Source organism: Psammomys obesus, unplaced genomic scaffold, assembly GCF_907164565.1.
Source record: "Psammomys obesus unplaced genomic scaffold, mPsaObe1.curated_primary_1811, whole genome shotgun sequence".
Taxonomy (NCBI): Eukaryota; Metazoa; Chordata; class Mammalia; order Rodentia; family Muridae; genus Psammomys; species Psammomys obesus.
The window spans coordinates 38,749,371-38,773,190 of NW_026591086.1; the positions used below are offsets into that span (position 1 = coordinate 38,749,371).

Genomic DNA, 23,820 nt, shown 5'->3' on the forward strand with positions numbered 1-23,820 from the left:
TCCAAAACATACTACAGAACTCAGAATTGCTGTGAGTTTAAATCAAGGTAAAGTCTAAATTCATGTAAAGACCACTTTCTAACCAATATCAAATATTGCATGGTGTCACTATTAAAGGCAAAATCTTGGTAGTCTATGACCAGATTTACTTTATTTTGTTTCTTTGTAATATGACACTGGAGGTATCTTTGGGTTGTATTCCCCTTTACATGGAGTCTATCATTTAGGAATTCTACCTTTTTAGATAAACGTTATCTCTGTTTCCATAAATCATGTAGACTCTTTAAAAAATACAAAATATGTACATAATATGTGTACACACATATATTTTCATGCATGCTCAAAAAAAAATAAGGACAGCAAAAGTTTAACACGATTTTAAGTAAATTTCTGCCTAAAATTTGCCTTCAGGTTGAAAATGACCATGAAAGACCAACAAGAAAACAAACTCAAATCTGCATCTCCAAAAAGCTGGTGCTGTGTCCTAACACAGACGGATCTTCCTCAGCAAAGCGGTTTGCACTTGTTTGGGTCTTTCCTTGAGCCACCGGAAAAAGAAGGGGATGTGTGCTTCCTTGTGAAATGATTACTCGGTTCAACTAGAATTTGCAAGACTGTAACATTTTAAAATGTTTTCTACCACAAATGCTCAAAAGGACATTTTTGTTTTCCTTTATTTTCCGGGAACTGGTAATATATTTCTGCTGAATAAGGAGGAGAAATGATAGGGAGCGCAAGAAGGGGCTGGAAGAACACAGGCTGCCACTAGCAGAAGCAAATAAGCATTTTTTTTAAATTAGTGTTCTAATTTCTCCCTTACAGTATTGGCTAGGAAAAAGTTATACACACTGTGTTAGAACTTGATTCTGGCTCCATTTTGTCTGTAGCCTTCCCTCAACATGCCCCTGTCATCAGGGACACCTAGACTAACCCCAACTGCAACACCTCAAGCTTAGGTCTCATCACCCATTTAACAACACAGTTCTACAGATCCACGGGGGCCAAAGTCTAGTCCTCAAATGAGAGAGGGAAAGATTCAGGAGCAAATAGCCTGCTGACAACCACAGTCAGGGGGATGATGAGAACAAGGAGTCTGCAGTTTCTCTATAACATTTCCATTTTAATTCTTTTGGGATCAAACTGTATTAACTGGGTTGAGCCCTCCTCCAAGAAAAGCTGATTTTCAATGAAAGTAACAGAGATAAAACTAATTTTTAGTAGTTAGTAAGATCTGGAGAGGACAGGAGCTCCATAAGAATCCAAATATATCTGGGCACAGGGGTCTTTTATGAGACTGATTCTCCAACCAAGGACCATGCATGGATATAACCTAGAACCCCTGCTCGGATAGAGCCCACAGCAGCTCAGTATCCAAGTGGGTACCCTAGTAAGGGGAACAGGGACTGTCTCTGACATGAACTCAGTAGCTGGCTCTTTGACATCCCCACCCCTGAGGGCGGAGCTCCTTGCTAGGCTACAGAAGAGGACACTGCAGCCAGTCCTGAAGAGAACTGATAAGCTAGGGTCAGATGGAAGGGGAGGAGGACCTCCCCTATTAGTGGACTTGGAGAGGGGCAGGGAGGAGATGAGGGAGGGAAGGTGGGATTGGGAGGGAATGAGGAAAGGGACTTCTGCTGGGATACAAAGTAAATAAACTCTAATTAATATAAAAAAATAAAAATTTAATAAAAACAAACTAAGTTTTAACCAGTGATTTTTTTTTATATGTGTAATATAAGCTGACCTCAAATATAAGCTACTCCTGTTTACCCTCATAGACAGACTCAAATAACATATCTGGCCAGCTGATATCTATCTGCTTTCAGGAGCATAGGTGAAACAGGTAAATACCAATATGAAATATTTAGATACTTTAGAATAGTAAAATATATGTGATAGAGAAAAAAATAATTTTAAAATCATATTATTTGGGGCTTGGGGATGTATCTCAGTTAACGGAGTGCTTGCCTAGCATGCACAAAGCCTTGCTTCCACTTCTAGCACCATATAAACCAGACATCGTGGTAGAAGTCTATTCTTGCAGCATCAGGGAGATGGGAAAGATCAAATCAAGGTAAATCTTGACTACAGAGTGAATACAAGATTGGCCAATACCTTGTCTCAAAAAGTAAACTAGAAAACCATACTGATTTTTACTTTTTATATTAAATGCGGTATTTAAAAGGCTTCTTTATGATGTCGTCACTGGAAATCCCTCCAGAGATTGGAAGTACTCATCTATCCACACAGCATTAACACGACTAGCCTGTTACCAACCCTATAGAGATGTATCAGCCATTTCTACAGCTTAAACACTTACTGGACTCCTTCTCTCCCTTGGGTGCTCTAGAAAAAGACCTCTTCCCTCCTCCTCCTAGAGAACATGATCAGCCCACCTGCCTAGCCACAGGGCTATCTGCTTTCTCATTTGCTGCTATCTAGCCATCCTCAAGCCCCTTCAGAATTGCTTTTTACAGTGACTGCCGAAAGGATGTATTTAGCAATGTCTGAAAGTTTTCAAACAGGCCTGCTAAATGGTTCTGTACCATTTTAACCTACTTCAAAATCAGCACCAATCATGAGAGAGTTTCCTCGCTGAAGGGGTAACTCAGAGGAGGAACACTTGCCAAGCACATACAAGGTCTTGTGTTTTATCTCCAGCACTATAAACACACACACACACACACACAAGCAAAAGTAAGTTGTTCAAAATTCAGTAACTGAGGGCACCCATAATACAACTTTCATAGTGAGTCCCATTTCAGAGGGATAATCTGGGGGTGAATATTCCACTCACAGGTCTTCAAATAAGAATAAAAGGACAACTTATCCAGACAAAGCAGTCAGCAACTCAGCAGATGCCAAGAGACCCTCTTAATCAATGCTAACCAGCCAACCAACATTTTGCCTTTGTAAATGACAAGCCGTGACAGACATACCCAAATCCACAAGGATGGCATGCTGCTGAGCAGTGAGCTGCTTCAGAAGTTCCTTATAGGAGGTGTCTGGAGGCTGGTGTTTGTTGGGCAATCGGTGTCGCAGGCGGTACTGTAATGCCAGAAATTGCCAAATTTCCCCTCGCCGACTTTTAGGGACCCCTAGAACCCAAGAGATGCAAACGTCAGGTCTTGAATTTGGGACTAAAGCCATTACGTCAGTAGATAAACCACATCACAGCGAAAACCACAGCTCTCCTTTCTGTGTGTCACCCTAGCCCATGTTCTCCAGTGTACTCACAGGAGCATATGTTGACAAGTTTTCACCTATAGTCCCTTCATCATTATATATATATAATTTCTGATCAAATGATGGCGATGAGTCAAGTTTGTAAGTCTGCACTGTTGGCAACAATTAAAGGCTTACATACTAAGGCATGCATCTCTACTTCAGAAGGCAAGAACATCAGAAAAGTTCCAGTAAATATGAGGGAATAACAGAATAAATTCTGCAGCCTTCGTGGGAACAGCATCATCATTTTCTCTCGATACTATTAGCAAGCAATAAGTAGAAAGAAACCCATCCATCTACACAGCATTGTAATGTCCTCTGTTTATAAACAAGTTTCAAAACAACATCAGGCTTCTACTTCTAAATCATTAGCATCGGCACAGCTTTCCTTACATAAAAGCTCGTGGAAATGGTGAGTACCTTCTTTAAGGGATGTGTGAATGTCCTCCATGTCGCACCTGATTTTAGTTCTGCAATTTAACAACTTCTTGTCCCATGTTATTAAGACTTCCTTCTGACATGTACCAACTTCTTCATAGTCTAACTTAACTTTTCTAGACTGGAGTTCATCTCTTCTTGCTTGAAATTTAAAAAACAAGAGAGAGAAAAAGAAAAGAAAGGCAATCAAACCAACCTATTGCTAAAATTCAGCATTGTAAATATTGTATGTATTAAACTATACCCAATTATTGTCAGCAGCCACTGACATTTACTATGGATGATTGGATGGAGAGGAAGGAAGAATGGATAGAGGGATAGACAGACAGACAGATGTTAGCTATGCTATAAATTTCAACTTCTAGAATAATATGAAAGCCTCAGAAACAACAGCTTATATCATCTTAAACATCATTAAAACAGGCTACAGAGATGGTTCAATGGTTAAGAGCACTGGTTGCTTTTCCAGCGGGCCCAGCATCTACATGATGACTCACAAACATCTGTAATTCCAGTTCCAGGGGATCCAACACTCTCTCCTGGCCTTCAAAAACACTGGCATGCACATGATACACATGCAGGCAAAACACTCATATGCATAAAAATAAAATAAATTTTAAAGCATTCAGATCTTATACAGGATGGATGGATGGATGGATGGACGCATTTACCTTGATCTGAAATCTGTTTTGCCGTGAAAGTCTCATGCATCCCTGTTACTATTCGAGGAGTTACTCACACTCCCCTAACACCTGCCTATGTATTCCTACATTCATTTTTAGTAACGTTTTGTTTGTTTGGGGTGCTGGGGACTGAGCACAAGGCCTCGGGCAGGCTAAGCACATGCTCTCCACTGAGCTATGTGCCTAAGTCTCTATTCTTAATAACTGCAAAAAGGGAAATTCATTTTAAGTCACTACTCACTCCACATTTTAAATGACACAGAATTCTCTCTATTTTGATCATCTAAAACACAAGCCCAGACTCAGCACTCGCTGGCTTGACCTGTCTTTATGTTAAGTAACTGATTCCAAAAGGGAAGAGACACAGGCACAGGGTACGCATCTCCTCCTTCCTTAGGGTCTCTTTTTGGAAATCAGAGTGGTCTCCACTCCCCCAAGCTCCAGGTTCTCCACTGAGCAACTTACCTTCTGAAACACAAATCTCAGTCAAGTATCCAACGTCCTCGACAGCACAAAAACAGTAGCAGGATGAATGTTACTCTTTACTTAATGCAGATGAAACCATACAAAAAGAGTAAAATACCTTAAAACAGACTTAAGCTTCCTATTTAAAAATCTGGACCTAGCCAAAAGACAAATGGACTGAAAAAAAAATATTCCTCTGGATTCCACTAGGAGGCTTCCTAGGGCAGTTGAGCTTTTCTTCTCAGAAGTTGCTGAGGGTGTCTGAGCTAACCCAACTGTTTCTAAGTGGGCTTGCCAAAGCAATAATAAGACATCACTACTACCAGTGTGCTTCATAGGGAGCTAAGTATATTTCCTTCGCTACTTTTCCTACAGCCTTCTCTGTCACTGTGCATTCCAAATAATCTTAAAAGCCTGCTATATGCTAGCCACAGGCCCTGAGGACAAAATGGCAAAAACAGTAATCTCTATATCCGCCCTCAACTGTTTAACTGAAAGGAGACTTTGAGAAATGATTGCCATCGGTCTAGAATTGTATCCTTTTTGCTTCAGCTCCGAAATAAACATGGAGTTGATGAAGCCTTTTGAAAAAGTGTTCTGTAAAATTATATAGTGTAACTAACCACAGAATGGACATGTAATCATTTACATTAAAACACTCCACTTTCTCATACTAACACACACAATTGAGTACTGTAGCATACTCAAAAAAGTGTAAGAGTTACAATATGTAGCTGTGTGTTCTAGAATATTTTCCACATGTGTGCTAGCATATTGAACTCCTTAGTGGCCCTGCCCCAGTCACTAACTGGTAGAATGAAGAGTGAGCTAAACAACCTGTAAGGCCCTCATCCCTTCAAATAGCCTATGATTCCAAAACTGTCCTTTCACATTTAATATAAGGTTTTATTTATATATTATTCTCAACTAAAATACAATTCATGTTTTAGATATTTACAAGAAGATTAATCACCTTTTTTTTTTGCCAACCACTTTTTTATGTTCAGTATATTCAAGATAAAACCACTTGCTAAAACTATAAATTCCAGGCCTACCAAAATCTTTGAAAGCTCCAGAGGTATAGATAGCATGGGTCATGCATACAACCTTTTAAAGCTATATAAATGACAGCTGATTGAGTTTTTTATTTTACAGAAAAGATTTATTTCCTAAGGATAGTTAGCAATTTATGCATTTTTTCATTCTAATAAAAAATAGCAAAAAAATTATATATTTACAAACTAAATAAATGGTGTTTAAAATAAATTAAAAACTGCATTTCACTGAGGTGCAGTATCAAGGATGCTATAGTAGAAGATAAACTCAGAATGTGAACATGTACGATTATAAAACTGTCCTTTTGGAAGATAATATAATAAAAGCAAAAGGGAGAAAAAAATCTATTTGTACAAATGTCAGAAATCTGAGAAGTTAAGAGCCCAGTAAAAAACTAATTGTTCATGTCACAGATGGCAAAACAAGCCCTTTAGGTGAATGAATTTACCCCAAATAATGGTATGTGAGTATGTTTTGGATTTGGGCACTGTCTGAGATCTCTCTGTGTGTGGATATTTTAGGCCTCAGACAAATAACATCATTTCTTCACAGGGTTGAGAAACATATTCTAAAGCATGTAGTATATACAAACTTAGCAGACAAGTGCTGTTACCAGCACACCAGCTCTTATGAATATTGGATTATAAGTTTGTGATTTAAGAGTGGAAATTTATAAAACCTTAATAAAGCTTAGGAACTTTGGTTTGGTTATATTTAACTGATAACAGTTAGGCTGGACAGAATACAAACCAATTTGTTCAAAATAGGCATATTTCTCTCAGAATGAATGACTATACCTGGAAGTTGACAGATCCCATTCAAAAAGAAGAGATTTTGTTTTTGTTCATGTTCCACAGTTTTTCTTAAGTAATGCACAATAATATTAAATTTCCTACTAAATACAAGTAAAAACAATCCTAGTAAATGCAAGGAACCTATGTTATCAACACTCTTCATTACTCAAAAGGCTACTGAAATTTCACCTCTACTATATAAAAAGGTAAATATGTTAGACTCATCTTTCTTGAGTCATAATTAACACATGCCCAAAAAATAGAAACGACAACCAACCAATATTCACACAGAGCACAAATCCCTTCCCCCACCCCCAAGAAAGAGTGTGATCCCTTAGCCCTGCTTGAATAGCTAACCTTCCAGTTTCTGGTTTTCTTTCTCCATTCGAAGTAACAGGATTTGCTGGTGTATAGCTTTTTTCCACAGACTCTTTAGTTCCTTTGATTTCTTTTTTTCTTCCACTTTTTCTGTGTCCTCATCACCAGACAAGAATATGACGAGCGGCTCTTCCTCCATGGTGGGAGTGAGAGGGGACAGTGGGAGCAGTTCAGTCCTGTCAAGCCCATCTGCAGAGAAGAAGACAGTAAGAGGCATCCCTGCGTGGTGCCCACGCTGAGGGCCTTTCCTGCCGAACGCGCTGCTCAGCCCAGACTTCCACACGAAAGGGTGCTCCCACCCCACTTCCCTCATTGCTCTGAATCACTGGAACTAGAGATTTAAGTAAGTTCAGACTGAATTCCCCTTCCAGATTTCCCTCTTGCAGTGAAACAAAGACATTGGGTCACCACTTCTTCTTTCCACCCAGAAAGGCTTGTTAGTGAGTGGCTACAAAACAAACTGGCCTTTCCCCAGAGGCTGACACTTCTGCAATTCACTGCTGTGTGTAACACAGAGTTGTGTGAGTAGGTGTGAGTGATCTCCTGAGATCCCTGTCTACCAGTTGAGTCCCACAGAGCAACGTGGCTGAGCGGTGCTGGGGCCTTTCCACTCTGAGCAATGCCCCATGGCTCTTCCCTTCAGGCACAGTCTTCTTAATTGGTTTGCCAAAGCAGTTTCTCCCTCTACTGCAGCTGTTCTCTGAAAATGTCAGTTATTTTTCTATTAACAGAATGATTCTATCTCTTAAAGCATTTCAATTATGGCTGATATCTATAGATAGATGGATGGATGGATGGATGGATGGATGGATGGATGGATGGATGGGTGGGTGGGTAGATATAGTAACTAAACAAAGAAACACAATGTAGCTCTCTGGGAACACTGTGTAAAATCCTGTCAGGATCACCTCTATCTGATTTTCCACCTCAGGGCTCAATCTTCCAGGACTCCCTTCTTGCTTAGTCCCTTTCAATTCTCTGACCCGAACAATATCTCAACATGAATCTAGAACTTTCCTGGGACATGTTTCTCCCAAAGGTGAGTGTAATTTTTTTTTTTTCTGTGAAGCCCTGGGACCCTCCTAGGCTTCACGTGACCTTTAGAAATGCCAATTGATTCTGTTTGTAAATTCACTGATCTCTGCACTTAGGCGATTGCTCTTCCTGTGTTTGTATGTAGGCAACTGTTCCCAGCTTCTTGACAGTTCAGTACATTTGATTTCTTATTTCTTGGTTTTATATCAATGCAGTCAACACTATGAAGCCCTTGAAATAGCATGTGATTGTAAAATTCAGAGCAGGTATCATCATCTTTCTTCTAGATTCTACCAATACAGTTTTTTTTTTTTCCAAATGCATAAAATGTTTCAATTTCATTTTCCCAAAGTACTCAGGGTGGAACTTGGATCTTGCAGGTGCTGGGAAGTTGGTAGCACTGAGCTATTCCACAGCCTAAGTCCTCCGTCTTTCCCCACTCCAACCATAGTTCACCAATTCCTCTCTCATCTTATCTCTGTCTCTCTTTTTCTTTCCTTTTATCCTTCCCACTGTGATCAGAAAATAAAGTGCATATGATCACGAGTGTGTGAAACTTTCTAACATATCTTTCACCCAAGTACGTAATTTGTGTTTCCTACACGCTCAAATTTGATTAATTTTCTCTACCATGGCAAATTCTTTATCGGTGTCACATAAAGCTTGTCGTCAGTTGAATTATTTAAATATTACTCATACTTCACTTTCCTATACTGAACTGTCAAGAGAGAAATTTAAGATCTCCGATAAGCACTACTGAGTTATGTACTTTTCTTGTCTTGCATAGCCCTTTCTGGCTCTCCCATATACGTAAGAAAGCATGCTCTCTGCACTGTCACACCTTTTTGTTTACCGCTGTTTTGGTTATTTTTTTTTCTCCGATTTTTAACAGGTCCAACATACCACAGAAAGCTCCCCATGCTCCCTTTTGGTTTCTATGGGACCAGTGTGATCTATCCCATTTTTTTTGTCCAACTTTTCTGTCACTTTGTGTATGACACTGCATTACCATAGCTCGCCAGCACTGTAGACTAACACCTGGGTCGGGAATCTCACTCACTCCCGAGTCCATTGCGGCACTATGAGATACGCAGTCTCCTGTGTGTTATAATGGTCACGTTAAATAAGCTGCTAAATGCTCCTAAATCTCTGCACATTAAGCCTCCCCTTTCTGCTCCCTAGCTTCGGACACTCCTGAGGAGGATTTCTTGCATGAAGGCGCACGAACCTTTTTGCTGCATTGCTGAGGGGGACTTGTTCACCGGAGATGCCACCCGGAGGAAAATACGCTGCCTCCAGGAGATCCTGCGAGGAGTGACAGGGGTTCCGCCAGCATTTAGGGACTCATTGCTGCAGGTGGATGAGGTCCTTTTTCTGCCTTCTCCATCACTGCAGAATGTCAACAAATGTGTAAGCGGTGAGGAAGACACACACTTCGGAGAGATGGGAGCGCAAGCCATTCAAAAGTTCTGCCGCAGGCAAGCAAGAGGCACAGGCAACATGGAGAGGGGAGGTACCAGCCTTCTTGCCACCCAGCCACCACATCTTGGGAAAGCTGCAGTCCAGGCCACAGCCCACAGAAAGTCAGCTGTTTCTACTCCTTCCTTTGAAGGCAACCAGCCCTGGTTCTACTCTGAGGAACATGGGTCTTTACGCAGGGGAGGAACAGCTGCTTAAGTTAGGAGTTTGTACACTGCCAAGAAAACAAAGCTAATGTGTGATCCCGAACAATGTCAGCAGTCTCTACAATGCTCAGAAAGAGGTTTGCTTAAAGCTCATTCTAGATACATATGAGATTGTTTCCATCTTCTGTGCCTAGTAAGATTAATAGGTATTAATAGATTAATACCAATCATCCAAACCATGGCAGAAAATAACCCAAATCCAGGCAGAATGGCCAATTGGGGGGGGGGGGGTATTGTTAAGCTACATGTAATGATTTCAAACAGTCAGCCAGGTGAGTACCAGCACTCGAGAGGCAGATGCAGGTAGATCTCTGTGAGTTCTGGACCAACTACAGATACACAGTGAGACTCTACCTCAAAAAAAAAAAAAAAAAAAATAGTCAACCAGATTCGAATGCAACATGACTTAAAGTGCTCCTGGGCACTGAGATTTCCCATCAGGGAAATAGTGGACAGACACTATCCAACTTAGATAAACTAACTGACCTAAGATTCCTGACTTTTGGGTGGGGGCAGGGAGGAGTGTCCCATCAGTACTTCTGGATTCACTAAATTAAGGGTGAAAAAGAACACAGATATGAGCTGTCTTGCATATTGCAATGTCAAGCTGTCTTACTTTAGGAAGTAGCTTGTTTCATACATCTCATATACTTACATCCCCTCTGCTACTTAGGCTGGATAAGGTAATAACTCCACCAGGGACCAATGTTCAAAAGTCCCTCAATACTAAAAAGCTTCACCTTTAAGTCATCTTGGGGAAGCCGTAAGTCAAGTCGTTCCCCTTCAGCATTTTTGATTCAAACGTTCTTCACCTGTCCTGATGAATACTCACAGAAGAGCCCCTATCTCCATTTCTGTAATGCTGCCTTGGGTGGTTTACTTGCTATACACTTGGTTCACAGACCTACTGCCAGCTTCTAGTGGGAAACAACCACTATCAAGAGCTGAACTAATAACGTCTGAATATGAGTATTTTATAAGACCGTATGAATTGATACAGAAGGCTGGGTAAGATGGACAAGGGAAGTACTGAATGATCTAACATGTCAGGAACGAATAAAAGATTCACCTCCTTCTACCCCTTGACTGATAATCTACCTTATGGCTTTCTGGCAGAGAGGTCTAGTAGCTATTTCCAGAAAAATAGGCTGAGCTGTCAATGGTAGCCATTGACAATGGCAATGATGTTAATAAAAATTAAAACAAAACAAAAACCACTTTCTTTCTTTTTTTTTTCTCCTAGGGCTGCCCCTTTCAGGAGCATCTGCAATGTGACTCACGTTTTGAACACTCTATGAAATGTTGAGTGCTTCCAGAGCGCCTGTGGCAACGCCTGGCAGGGAATGCTCAGCAAACGCTGTTTCACTAAAACAACCCAGAGATTCAGAAATACTTACACCGTGAGTAAGAAACTAAAGTGTCTTTTGATAAAAATCATCATGAAATCCTTATTTAGAGACACACGGAGTGTTGAGAAAGTACTGAAATCAAAACTGAACAGGACGGGTGTCAGTTTCACAGTTGTCCATCCAATGCAACCCTTTTGATGGCTATGTCATAAAAGACCACCCTGGCGTTTCGCCCACCAATACACATTTGCAGACTTCCCAGGGTCTGGTTTCAAGCCCCTTGATAGGAGTGAACTGACAGATGTCTCTTTTTTCATCCATATTGAAATTTAATTGCCAAAAACCAATGGCTAAATTGTATACTAACAATACAGGAAGAAATGTGTATATGGTAGAATATGGATGCTTTACTCATAAAGTAGTTTGCTGCTGAAGTAACAGTGATCTTGCTTCACTTAGTAAGAGAGAATTGTAAATGCAATTGGAAGGCAACCTCTAGGTGAAGGTTCAACCAGGCAGTGAGCATGTGCAACTACTACAGCTCACTGTTGGAGCAGCACGTGGTCAGAAGTCAGCAAGGTGAAAGAGGTCATTCAAGGAAGTGAAACTGCATGATATATTGCACAATTGATTTTCCTATATCCTGACTTGGGATGCAGGATAAAACACAGTATGGAGATGAGGGATACCCTTTTCTTTTCTTTTTTTTTTTTAGTTCTTGTTTGTCTTTTTGCTTTAACTCCATTATTAGTTTTCACTTTAACTTCCTTAAATTTAAGACTTAGGACAAGTATAACTTCAAAACTAAACTGCTTGTGGTATCTACTGCATAGTGATGACACTGACGAAGACAGAGAACACATACCACATACGATGCACTGTTCTGGACAGTTCCAGGTACGGTTGGTTTCATCTTTATGGTAGCCACACAGGTTGGCTGATTTGATTTCCATTGCTAGTGAAAAGCCCTAACTAGAAAAAGGCAAAATAACCTGCTCATTTCCTGTGGCAACTAGGAATGGTGCCTGAACTCAGTCAGGCAGTCCATAACCCAGACCCTCAAGGCACTGTGGTTGACTGTGAAAATGTCAATGACCTTTGCATCAGTTCTTACAAAGCTCCAGGGGTCTTCAAAAAAAACAGAGCTGTCCTTTGGATCCCCTTCCTGTGACACGGCTACCTTGTCTGGCCTGAGTGGAAGAGGATGTGCCTAGTTCTGCAGTGACTTAATGAGCCAGGGCAGGTAGGTACCCATGGGGGACCTCCCTGTTCTCTGAAGAGGAGAGTGGAGAGTGGGAGAGGAGCGTGGGGGAGAATGGGGAGAGGGTGGCTGTGATCAGAATGTAAAGTGAACAAATAAATAAGTAAATAAATAAATAAATTGGAGCATATTTATATTAAAAAAAGGATCTGTCAGAGATCCCATGATCCTATGCTCTTCTACAGGAAAAAAAAAAAAAAACAGTCCTTAATTAACACAAAAGTTTTTGATGGCCTTTTCCATTTTTTGAGGAATTTTTCCAGTAGAGAAACAACTTCAAAGTACCATAGGTGATTTATTTATGTAAATGTCTCACTACTTTGCTTTGCAATACATGAAACTCAAAATGTATGTGATTATTTAAATAAGTGGATGAAGTAAAAATGCCTTAACATGTTAGACTATACATACATCTATATAAGTATTTTTAAGGTAATCATAGACACTATGTACATATTTTCTCTTATTTTTCATGTAACCCAGACCACTTGTGATTCGTAATGTAAACATGAGCAGTGGTTTTTAGGGTGTAAGCAGGCAAAGCATTCATTGCCAGGGCTTCCTCTATCAGAAATTTTTGAAATTAAAAATGAATAAGTAGGTTAGTTGACTCTGTTGGTCTTCTTGTGGAGTTCCTGTCCCCTCTGGGTCCTTCTATCCTTCCCCCCCACTCTTCCACAAGACTCCTGGAGTTCTGCTTAATGCTTGGCTGTAAGTCTTCAGCATCTGATTTGATCAGCTGCTGGGTAGGGCCTCTCAGAGGATGGTTATCCTAGGCTTCTGTCTGCAAACATAGCAGAGTGTTGTTAATGGTTGACCATCGGGGACAGAAAGAGATAGAAGCACCAACCAAAGAGCAGGCATGGACTGGACCTAGGCGCCATACACATACGTAACCCATAGGCAGTTTGATCTTCATGTGGGCTCCCTAGTAAGTTGAGAGGGTGCTGTCTATGACATGGACTCTGTTGCCTGCTTTCGATCACTTCCCCATGGCGGGGCTGCCTTGTCTGGCCTCATCGGAGGAGGATGAGCTCAGTCCTGATGCAACTTCTTGGGTGGGCTGGGGTGGACCCCTCTTTTCTGAGAAGGAGGAGATAGGAGGAAGAAGGTGAGAGGGAGGGACCAGGAAGAGAGGGGGGAGAGGGCTACGACTGGGACATTAAGTGAATATATAAATTAAAAATAAATTTTTAAAAAAGTTTTAAAAAGCAGTGTCAAAAAAAAAAAGTAAGTAGGAAATAAGCACGGCTTGGAGAGGTGACAGCCATTGGCAGGTTGGTACAATGTTTATGTACTTCCTACTATTAGGATGAGATTAATCAGGAACCACAATCTGTCGCTCATGGTGAGGGATTTAGAGGGAGGGGATAATTACACGTTCTGTTTGTATTACTACCTAGGCTGAGAAGACAGCACTCTGTACACAGCACTCACTCAACTATGGCTAGAATGTGATAGCCAATGTTGGGAGATGACGACCTTTTGAAACAGCTGTGAGCAAGCAGGTGCAGTCCTGATCGCATGAACTAACGTTGGGCTTCTGTGAACACAGAAGTTTTACTATGCACTGGCTTGCTTAAATAAGAATCAATCCACTAGGTCCCGTATGGAATGGTGCACTGAGGACAATTTTCCTACTGAGACCAGAGAAACCCACTTTACACTACGACAGATTCTCTTGCCAGATTTAGCGCATGTTCTTCTGGGCAGGAATCTGTCCACTAGCCCTCCTGTACTTCCTAGCACTCAACAGAAACTGGGATCCTAAAGTTCTGCTGGCAAAATCTTTGTCTAGATCACAGTGCACTGCCAACTTGAGACAAATAACAACACCTCACTAACCCAAAAGCAGCGATTTGTCAAAACCTGGAAGGCTTTCCTTCTATGAGTGTCTTAAGAAGCCCGCACGGGACAGCACACTGATGAAACCTGTTCTTTCCTTCATGAGCCACAGTACTCGCTGGCTTACATCACGTTCGCAGCGCTCAGTCTGTGAAAGTTCTGGCTTTCAACTGGGCAAACATCTGTCATCCTATGGAAAACCGTTAGTAACTCAACAGAGCTCAGATTCATCACTCTAGCAGAAATCACTACAACATCTAAGTGAAACAAATGTGAGCGGTTAGTCAGTGGAACAACGCACAGGAAAAAAACGAGCAAGAAGAATGAAGGCTTTTATACCCTAAATTCCACATGCTGAATGCAGATAGTGAAAAACATATTTCACACATTGAGATTAAAATATCTCTGGGTAGATTACGTTTATTCAGACCCCTGCAGCGTTAAGATAAATAAAACCATACCTAGAGAAATATGCCACCTCTCTCAGAATCAGTGTAACACTCTGTAAAACAAAACTGCAGGCTAGACAGTGTTCAAGCCCAAAGGCCAAGAAGCAAAACGCTCGTATTAGACTTACAGCTTTTTCTTTTCAGTGCTAGAGATTAAACTCACAGCCTTGGTCATGCTAGGCAATGCTCTGCCACTAAACTGTGCTCTTGTTTCTCTGTTCATCTTCTGAAATGGGAGAAATAGTTTTTAAATGATCGTATGTACAACTACACTTTCCCCCCAATAAGTGCTGACAGTGTAACTCCCAGAAGAGTTACACTGTGGCCAAAGGACCTCTGAAGATGTTTCTCTCCCTGCATAATTCCTTGTAGTGCAATCGTTAGTACTTTTATTGAAACTGCAAAGAAATCAGACTGTTATATTTTGACAAGGAGATGGAGACGTGATTCTGGCAGAATGTGGAGAGTAAGTAGAGTGGGTAGAGAGCAGATGCTTTTAGTGACACTGAGCTGCATCATTCTGGATGTTTTCCAGAGAAAGGCGGTGATCCTCCAGAAAGAGGTGTCACCACGATCCTTCCTGTCCATAACCAGCATCTTGGTGTTTTCCTGACTGTGGCCAATGGGACATCTGCAAGGAATTAGCAATGTCTTGCAGAAACCAATATGACAGCAGTTACGATGAGTAGCGACAGACTGTGTCCCTCCCCAGATCCTATAGCATTGCTGTGCTTCAGGATGCTCATTTCTCTATCTTCTAGGATCAAGAAAAAAAAAAACTCATATGCAAATAATTATGTATCTAGCAGCTAATTCACAGTAGCAACTCTAAATTTCAAATAGCGTTTTCTTGGAAACCTCAGCTTTAAAGGAATTTCAATGCAGAATAGAGTAGAAACAGGACTTCATCTTGCAATAACATTTTACATGGCTCTCCGTGATCTCTGATGATACCAGGGGGCACATTTCCGTTTCCACAGCCCAAAGAGCACACAGAATGACAGCATGCATTCATAAGACAACCAAAACTGTATCTTTAACTGATACGGCTAACCACTGAGAAATCTGAAAAGTTATTAAGTGAAAATGTTTGGAGCATTAATCACCTTGACTCTGAAGCAGTGTCCTGTCTAGCAGCAGGAAAACAGGAATGGCATCAGCACAGAGAGAGATCATTGCCCCAAATCAGGACATAAAATAAAAGGCATTTCTATATGTTATCAATAAACCACAGGCAAGTTAATTCAACAGTAAACCATATGAAATAATTATATTTATCAATGAATACAAGTGAAGTATAAAGTAAAAATATACCACAAATACTTTATCAGCTATACCTTATTCTTTCCCATTAAAAATTTTTATGAGAACAGAAGCAATAAGTATCACTTTTTAAAATAGCTATTTACTTGGACCAACATAAATAATTTTTAAATAAAAGCTTAAAACTTGAAAAGTAACTCCTCACCAACACAGAAGTCTTTTGCTAGAAAGGAAATATATCTGGTAAATATATATTATAAAAATATGAATCAACAGGCACAATTTTAACTCAGCTACCAAGAAAAATAATGTTATCCTTTCAAAATTAATTTGCATTAAGATATTAATTAAAAAATAAAAATACTTATTTCTTTTCCTTTGTAATTTCAAATCTGAGCAAAAGACTCTATCAGCCAACAAAACAACCATTCAAAAGACCATGGTTCTTTTTCTCAGTAGCCTAACATGATTTAAAAACTCAGAACAGTGGTCCTGTTTTCAGAAGTAACACTGTTGTTAGCCTAAATCCTATATTGCCCTATTCCCTATTTGGCTATGAATATTTAAAGATTAATTTATGCAACTAACAGGATATTAGGTACCCAAGTGACAGGAGAACTATAACATAACATTATATACCTCCTCCCCTCATCATTACAAACAGTTGAAGGTATCATACTAATTGTATATAGATGACTTTCTCTCTAAAAAAGTAATAACGAGAGATGTAGAGTTCAGAAGCCACTGGATTAAAAACCTGGCTCTTGAATGTCATCATTCATGGGAAAGGCATCATAATGTACTAAGAGCAAAGGACGTTGATACAGGCAAGCTACCCACACACAACCTCAACTGAACAAAAGACATAAACATTTGTGTAAAGAGAGAGCTTTATAAACGTATAAGGCAAATACAGCAAAATGTTTAAAACTGATTAATCAAGATAGGGGATTAGAGGGGATCCTATAATGGATTGTGATTTTCTATAAATTTAATATTATTTCAAAATAGAAAAAAAATTCCCTTCAAGATTGTTAGTATCTTTATGCCTAAGTGACTCGTTAATTGAATAAACGTAAGAATATACATTTTTGTCCAACACTTTCACTCTGCAGATCTATTAATGACACATATGTCATTATATATGATAATATATACAATAACTGTCACAAAAGCACTCTAAGAAACCGAACTCCTATAAGCAACTGTCCATTCAGAAGAGCATAGATAGGTTGTGATCTGTTAGGTAGAAGACTACATAGCAATGAGACTAAATACGCTGAGGCACACCTACAATCAGGAATGAATCTCACAGAGCAATGTTAAAAGAAGGCAGAAACAGAAATAAAGGATGTCTATCATTCCATTTCTAGAAAATTCAAAGGAGCCAACTCAGCTCTGTTCGGTGAGGTCAGAGGGTAGGGATGATCCAGGAAAGGAGCGGTGCCACCGGGCTTCTAGCACCCTTCCACTGTGGCGTGGGTAGCGGTGACGGGATGGCGCTCTCTCCCTGATGGCGCACCAAGCTGTGTGCTTAGGGTTGCTGTGCTTTTCAATGAAAATGTTGTGGGGTTTTGTTTTAACCAGTCGGCACGTTGTTGCTCCTGACTCTATGCTATTAAATCAAAAGAGTTGGCAGGGGAGGGGCGAGGGGGATCCAATCTCTAATTTTTAGAATTTGACATAATTGGAAAAAAAACATCTTACAATCCTCAGTGTTCTGAAAGTTGAGGAGTGTTCCACTCGTTCAAGAACAACACTGCAAATGGCATAACCACTAAAAAGTGAACTTTTCCAACCCCAAACTCATGTACATCTGCCTTCTGACCTCAGTGCCCTTCCATTAGCATGAGGTATGAAAGGCTACAGGAAGCAACCATCAAAAATAAAACATGGATAAACGTGGATTCCTCAAGACAAATGATCAACCTCACATTAAACAATGGAAGTAACTCTGTGTGCATGACAACCTCCACGAGCCTCAGTCATTTGGGGGAATGGCTCTTCCCTACTTAAGAAACGAAGCTAGGCTTCTCTCTATATCCACTTACTTCAGCTAATGCAACAGTTCAACCCAGGGAATGGACTTGCTGAGCGGTGTGTTCCTGTAAGAGGACAGTATTACAGATACTGTGATGGTGGAAAGTCTTGTTCTCTAAACTCACAGCATAGTTCAACTACCTGACTCCAGGAACTGTCAACCATGAAACAACCAAAAACATCCCACATGTCCATCCACACGAAAGCAGACAAACTATGCTATATTATGAAGAATCCTAGACAGTCATGAAAACGCATGAGTCAAGATAGACACAAAAATAAGAAGACAATTGAGATTGTTAAGCCAACAGCAATCCCTATGAAGAGTCCAATCATGTCCTGGAGACTGACAACATGCCACTTAGCATTTGCACAACCTGTATAATCTCAAGTCACAAAGCGGCAGTTCCCGAAAGCTAACTGTATCTAATCTTGTGAAAAAGATGCATCATGTGAGTTATGGAAATTTCCTATACCAAGGACAAAAAACCCAGAGAAAAGCCACAAGGTTCACATCTCTCTTGTGTTCTGGGAGGACCTACTGACAATATCCTGAGCCCATCACATCGCATACAATGAGACTCAAAAATGCAAACCTGTCATTGAGAAAAAGCAAAGAAATGCCTTGGAGATAACCCATGTACTTACAGATAAAGAGATACTGCACCTATCCTTTTAACAAGCTGCTTGAGTCAGTGTCTTTGGGGTGCCAAGAAATATACCCAGAGACTAAAAAAAAATAGAATACTAGGGAAAGTCTTCTCAGCACACGATGACACCAGGTCTTGTTCCCAACAACACAAAGTTTAGATTCTGGGATGGCAGCAAAGAAAGGCATTTGTTAGATCAAAAGCTTCATTCAAAATGGCATTAATCATATCAAAAAAAAAAAAGGTTTGTAACTAAGAGTTCTAATTATTTTTCTTAATAAAATTAATTGGAACTGAAGTTAATACATTAGAAGCAGGTTAGAACAAGTGCACAAGAGTCACTCTAAAACCAACCGGCCACTTTTTAGTAACATTATCAACGTATCACTGGAGAAAATGGCGCTTTGCAAACAGCACACCGATCTCACCTGATTTCATTTTCATACTGTGGGGACAGTCTACCTGAATTCTGGTAAAAGCTTTTCAGGAAAGAGGGGGCAGTGAAGGAGGGGGCAGAGAAGGAAGTGTGAAGGCTTGGAAGGCTGGAGGAAGAATTACTCTCCTTGTACATGCGTCGGGCTGACGGGAGAATGCTGAGTACAGAAAATACAGCAAATTTGTCTTAAAATTTACACTTCAGCAAAATCTTCATTTACTAAGAAAAAGCACATCAACAGGTTCTTGCTAGTAATTTACTCTTTCCTTGAAAGGCTGCAAGCTGGAGCTTAGGTAGAACTTAAGGAGAGGTGCATGCAGTCCTCTGCTTAGTGTTACACGAAGCGCCACCCTTTCACAAGTTGTATTTCTTAACACTTTGGGAACAAAACGTATGTTGACATGCAAAAGAGAATTCAAGGGTCGGGGTTAGAAAACACCAATAGTTACAGGAAAACAATTTCCTGGGAATAACCCAATTGTGAATAGCACAAAGATTAACTACTCTAGAGATACAATCCCCTTCTGAGTATTTATGAACAACATGTTTGGTTGGTATCAATCATCATACACAATATCTCTGGCTTATCAAACATTATGCTACTTCCTTTGTGGACTGCTGATCCAAAGCCCTAAGTCTTCCACATGGCTCTTTTTATAAACAAGGGTCTTTTAGTATAGAATGCTTTTAAATACCATAAAATGGCACCTTTTATACTGATGATAATGAACATTATTTGAATATATATGATATGACACATGGGAAACTCGGGGAAGAATTGAGAGACATCATTTCTCTTTCAAAATGAGTGGCACCTTTCATTCTTGACAATAGTTTGCTCTTGGGGTGAAGAGATTTACTGGCTTGGGTAAAAAAAATCAATGAAATAAGTTACTTTCAGTTGGGTTTTATTTATGTCTCTGACTAACATGGATAATCAACTCTGTTGTCTTCATGGAAAACACAGGGAGAAAAGAAAAAAAAATAGCTGCAAGACATGAATCTGAGGTAAATGGGAAGAAGCCCTGTATTTTATCTGTAATCCTTCATACCTGACAGCAAATAATTCTGTTAGCTTATCTTTAATAGGTCATTCTAATAAGACAGTGCCTGCAACTATATACTCCTTTGTAGAATATATATATATATATATATATATATATATATATATATATATATATATATATATATATATATATATATATATATCGGTGATATATATATATCACCGATACAGTTTTAGGTAAAATATGTAGTAATCATACTTAGCTTTAATATACTATATAAAAACAGTAAAAGGTTGTCTCCTGTGTGAAGGGAACATAGAGGCCTCCTTCAAGCTGGCAAGTTCTTGCAGTCTGACAAGAAGCTCTAGGCTTGACATTTATGCTGACTTGACTTCCTCGGAGGCAGCATTAAAAAGACAGGATATAACATGTGCCAGAACATTTTCAGGCAAAACAATTGCATGTCATGGTTTCTCTATTTTTTTTTTCCTGGGGCAAAAAATAAAAAGCTTCCATTTAAAATGTCTTAGAACTTTTTCGGGGTTGTATCTTAACCTCACCCATCTTCCCATCTTAACTCACTGAAGAAAGCATATGCCTTACTTTTCTGCTCCTTCTGAACCCTAAAATCTGGCTAAAGCATGAAACACAATCCACACTGACTCCAAAGTGACCCAAACAGAATGACATTAGACTTTGCTGTCCCATAGAGGGGGACAGGCCAGGACCTACCTGCATTGCTCACTGGAGCCCTGCCTCAGTAGAGGGGACCGTGGGCCATGCGCCTTCCCATCTTGCAAGTTCAGCTTTCTCCTTGAACTTGAAGGTGGGTGGCTGAACGTGTGAGCCCGTCTTCGGAACTGCGGCGAGTCCGAATCCTCCTCTGGGAAGGCGTGCCAGGCAGAGGACAGCGGGGAGGCTGGCGGTGTCCCAGGAGGAGAGTCCCCCGGAGAGAAGTCCTACAACACAAACCAGGAAGGTGTCTGCCCCTTCCAGGCTCACTACCGACACATAGAAACCCTGGGCTGAGCACTGACAGGAGACCTGTCCTTTTCCTGCCTCCTGACAGAACTGTTTTTGTTTTTCTTCCTACTCAACACTGATGAGGTCTAATCTGTTTCACCACAATCCACTGCTGTTGATAAGCAGGTGTCACTGAGCATCTGAAAAGATGGGCAGGAAAGTGAAAGGCAGATTAAAAAAAAAAAAAAAGGGACTTCCCCCCACCCCCACCCCAGGGCTGTGGTAAAATGTTAGGGCTACTGTACTCTTCCCATTGTTGCCAGAGAGATCAAAAGGGCCATGACAGAAAAAGGACAGAGCCTTTGTTCAGAGATCTCCTAACTTCTGTGAGCTATGCCCTGCATGTTTCCTGTAATGTCAAAACAATATCACAGTGCCTCCATGCCTGGGGCTCAGTGCAAAGCCTTTGGAAAAATAAATCAAAGCCTGTGAATTATCTTCCTCCACTCGGGATGTTTCTGTCCAGTGTCGTGACCCCTGTGGTAAATTTATTTTTAAAAGATGTGAAAAACAGGAAATGAATGAGAGAGCCCTCTGGACTGCCTGTCCCACCCGGAGAAAAGACAACATAAATCTCTCAATCCAGTCAGGTATGCTACTTGAATGCGCATCCCAACAAAACTCTCTGGCTTGCTGAGCCCAGCTATGTGGGCTAGGCCTCTGGTGTCAACAGAAGTTTAATAAAAAAAAAAAAAAAAAAAAAAAAAAAAAAAAGTTGCTGTTTTCCTATTAAGATAACAAAGTTGATTGTGCCCCAAGTTGCATAGTGCAGAAAACAGGAAACAGGAAGCCTTCAATAGGGTTGTCTGTGAGACAGAGACCATGATGTTACAGCCGGAAAAAAAAAAGGAAAACAAAAAAAAGAGAGAGGAAAAGAAACAACATGGAGAGAGAATAAGAAGCTGGGGGAGGGGACTGGTGTGTGTGTGTGTGTGTGTGTGTGTGTGTGTGTGTGTGTGTTAGGGGTGGTAATTCGGTGGTTCAGTTTGTGAAGAGCACAAGCTGTCCGTAGCTGGATGAAAAATCAGCTGTCAACACCCAGAATCTTCTCACTTAAAACACAGCATCGGCTATTTATTTATCAAAAGACATGAAAAAAAAAAAATCTCATCACAAAATAATTAGGCATGCATGTTTTACCATGACTTTGGCTAAGCAGCAGGGTTTAGCGAACTGGGGAGCTATGACTAGATACCTTCTCTGAAGCAAGACTGTTGGACCGTTCAAAGCTGTCCACACTTCCAAGTCGACCTCTCATTCTGTTAGCTCCCTGTGTGAAGACGGTAAATGGAATCATTACAACTACAGCTTGCAGTTTTATGGGAAAAGTACAGGGGGAAATCTGTAGTTTTCACCTAAGCGTTAAGTGGATCCCCTCGGTTCCCTCAAACTTGCAGAGATCCGCCTGCCTCTGCCTCTCCGAGCGCTGGGGTTACAGGCATGCACCACCACGCCCAGCCGCCAGCTGTATTAACAGGCATCAGACCGTGGTGTATACAACTCTTCCAAACTTCCACGGTCTCTAACACAGCTGTTAGATGACAACATGGACACATCAAGCTTTTGGTGTTATTTTGTTTACACCTTAAAGGTTTCTCACCTGAAAGGTAAGAGTGCCCGTAACTCTTTCCTCACACAGACAAATGCAAATGAGGACATCAAAAGACACCGAGCAACCCACACACACCTTCCATACAACATATTACAGACATCGTAATTCACATCACAGGAACGTCAGAACTATGCTAAAACAGAATATAATGTAATCACGGTACTTGGGAGACTGTGGCTGAAGTACTGCAAGTTCCACAGTTGAGACCGGCATGACCTTCATAGCAAGTTCACAGCCAGACTGAACAAGCATTGTATCAAAGTCAGAAATACTGACTTTGACTTAGAAATACTGACTTAGCCAGTGTGCTAGCTAAGCCTGCACAGAAGCAGAAGTCTGTCCGTCATAGCAAATAAAAAGGGCCTCCTAAAATTTATTGATTTTGCTTTATTCATTATTCCATAATACTTGCCGGTGCCAATAAATCATTTCACTTTGCAAGGTTAGATGTCCTGACTGGTTCTTGGTAGACTCTCAACACAATTCTAAAAAGGGCATAACAGATGGCTATCTCTTCCTCTCACATTACATACGAAGAAGCTAAACCACATGAAGGAAAGAAAACACAAATGTGGGTTGAGAAGCAAATCATACACAAGGTCTTAAGAGGTGAAGCATTAAAAATGTGGAAAGGTTCTACAAGGAGTGACCAGAAGCACAAGTCAGGCATACAACAATAGAACAGCGTCTTTTTTTTTTTTTAAAGGAGCTACACAACATTCAACACTATTTATTGTTTTAAATTTTGTCCTCATATATAGTAATAAATATATATATATGTGGGTTTAATTTGGGTGTGGAAGAAATTAAATTTTATTTTCATGTTTAATCAAATACCTGTACAAAGTTTCAAAAGTCAAATTTTGTTAGCCACTGTTAAAATGAAAAGTTTTAGCTCACACCTTCTTCTCTCACACTTTGAGCCACACCCCCAAAAACGAGCCTTGAAATTATTCATACCATTGTTTCTCAACCTTCCTAAAGCTACAACCCTTTAATATAGGTCCACATATTGTGGTGACCCCAACCACAGAATGTTGTTACTGCTTCATAACTATAACTTTATTACTGTTATAAATCAAAATGTAAATATCTCATGTACAGGGTATCTGATATGCGAGTC

The 23,820-nt window shown here is 40.3% G+C and overlaps 1 protein-coding gene across 1 annotated transcript in view; it reads right to left on the reverse strand.

Moving 5' to 3' along the window:
- The window catches only part of Tbc1d4 (TBC1 domain family member 4), a 166,037-nt gene that overhangs the window by 11,607 nt on the left and 130,610 nt on the right, over nt 1–23,820 (reverse strand). The window contains exons 9-14 of the mRNA XM_055609877.1: nt 22,281–22,355; nt 20,795–21,021; nt 9,306–9,466; nt 7,022–7,231; nt 3,649–3,807; nt 2,940–3,098 (exon numbers count right to left, since the gene is read on the reverse strand). Coding sequence (XP_055465852.1) covers nt 2,940–3,098; nt 3,649–3,807; nt 7,022–7,231; nt 9,306–9,466; nt 20,795–21,021; nt 22,281–22,355 — 991 coding nt within the window. The remainder of the gene's footprint in view (nt 1–2,939; nt 3,099–3,648; nt 3,808–7,021; nt 7,232–9,305; nt 9,467–20,794; nt 21,022–22,280; nt 22,356–23,820) is intronic.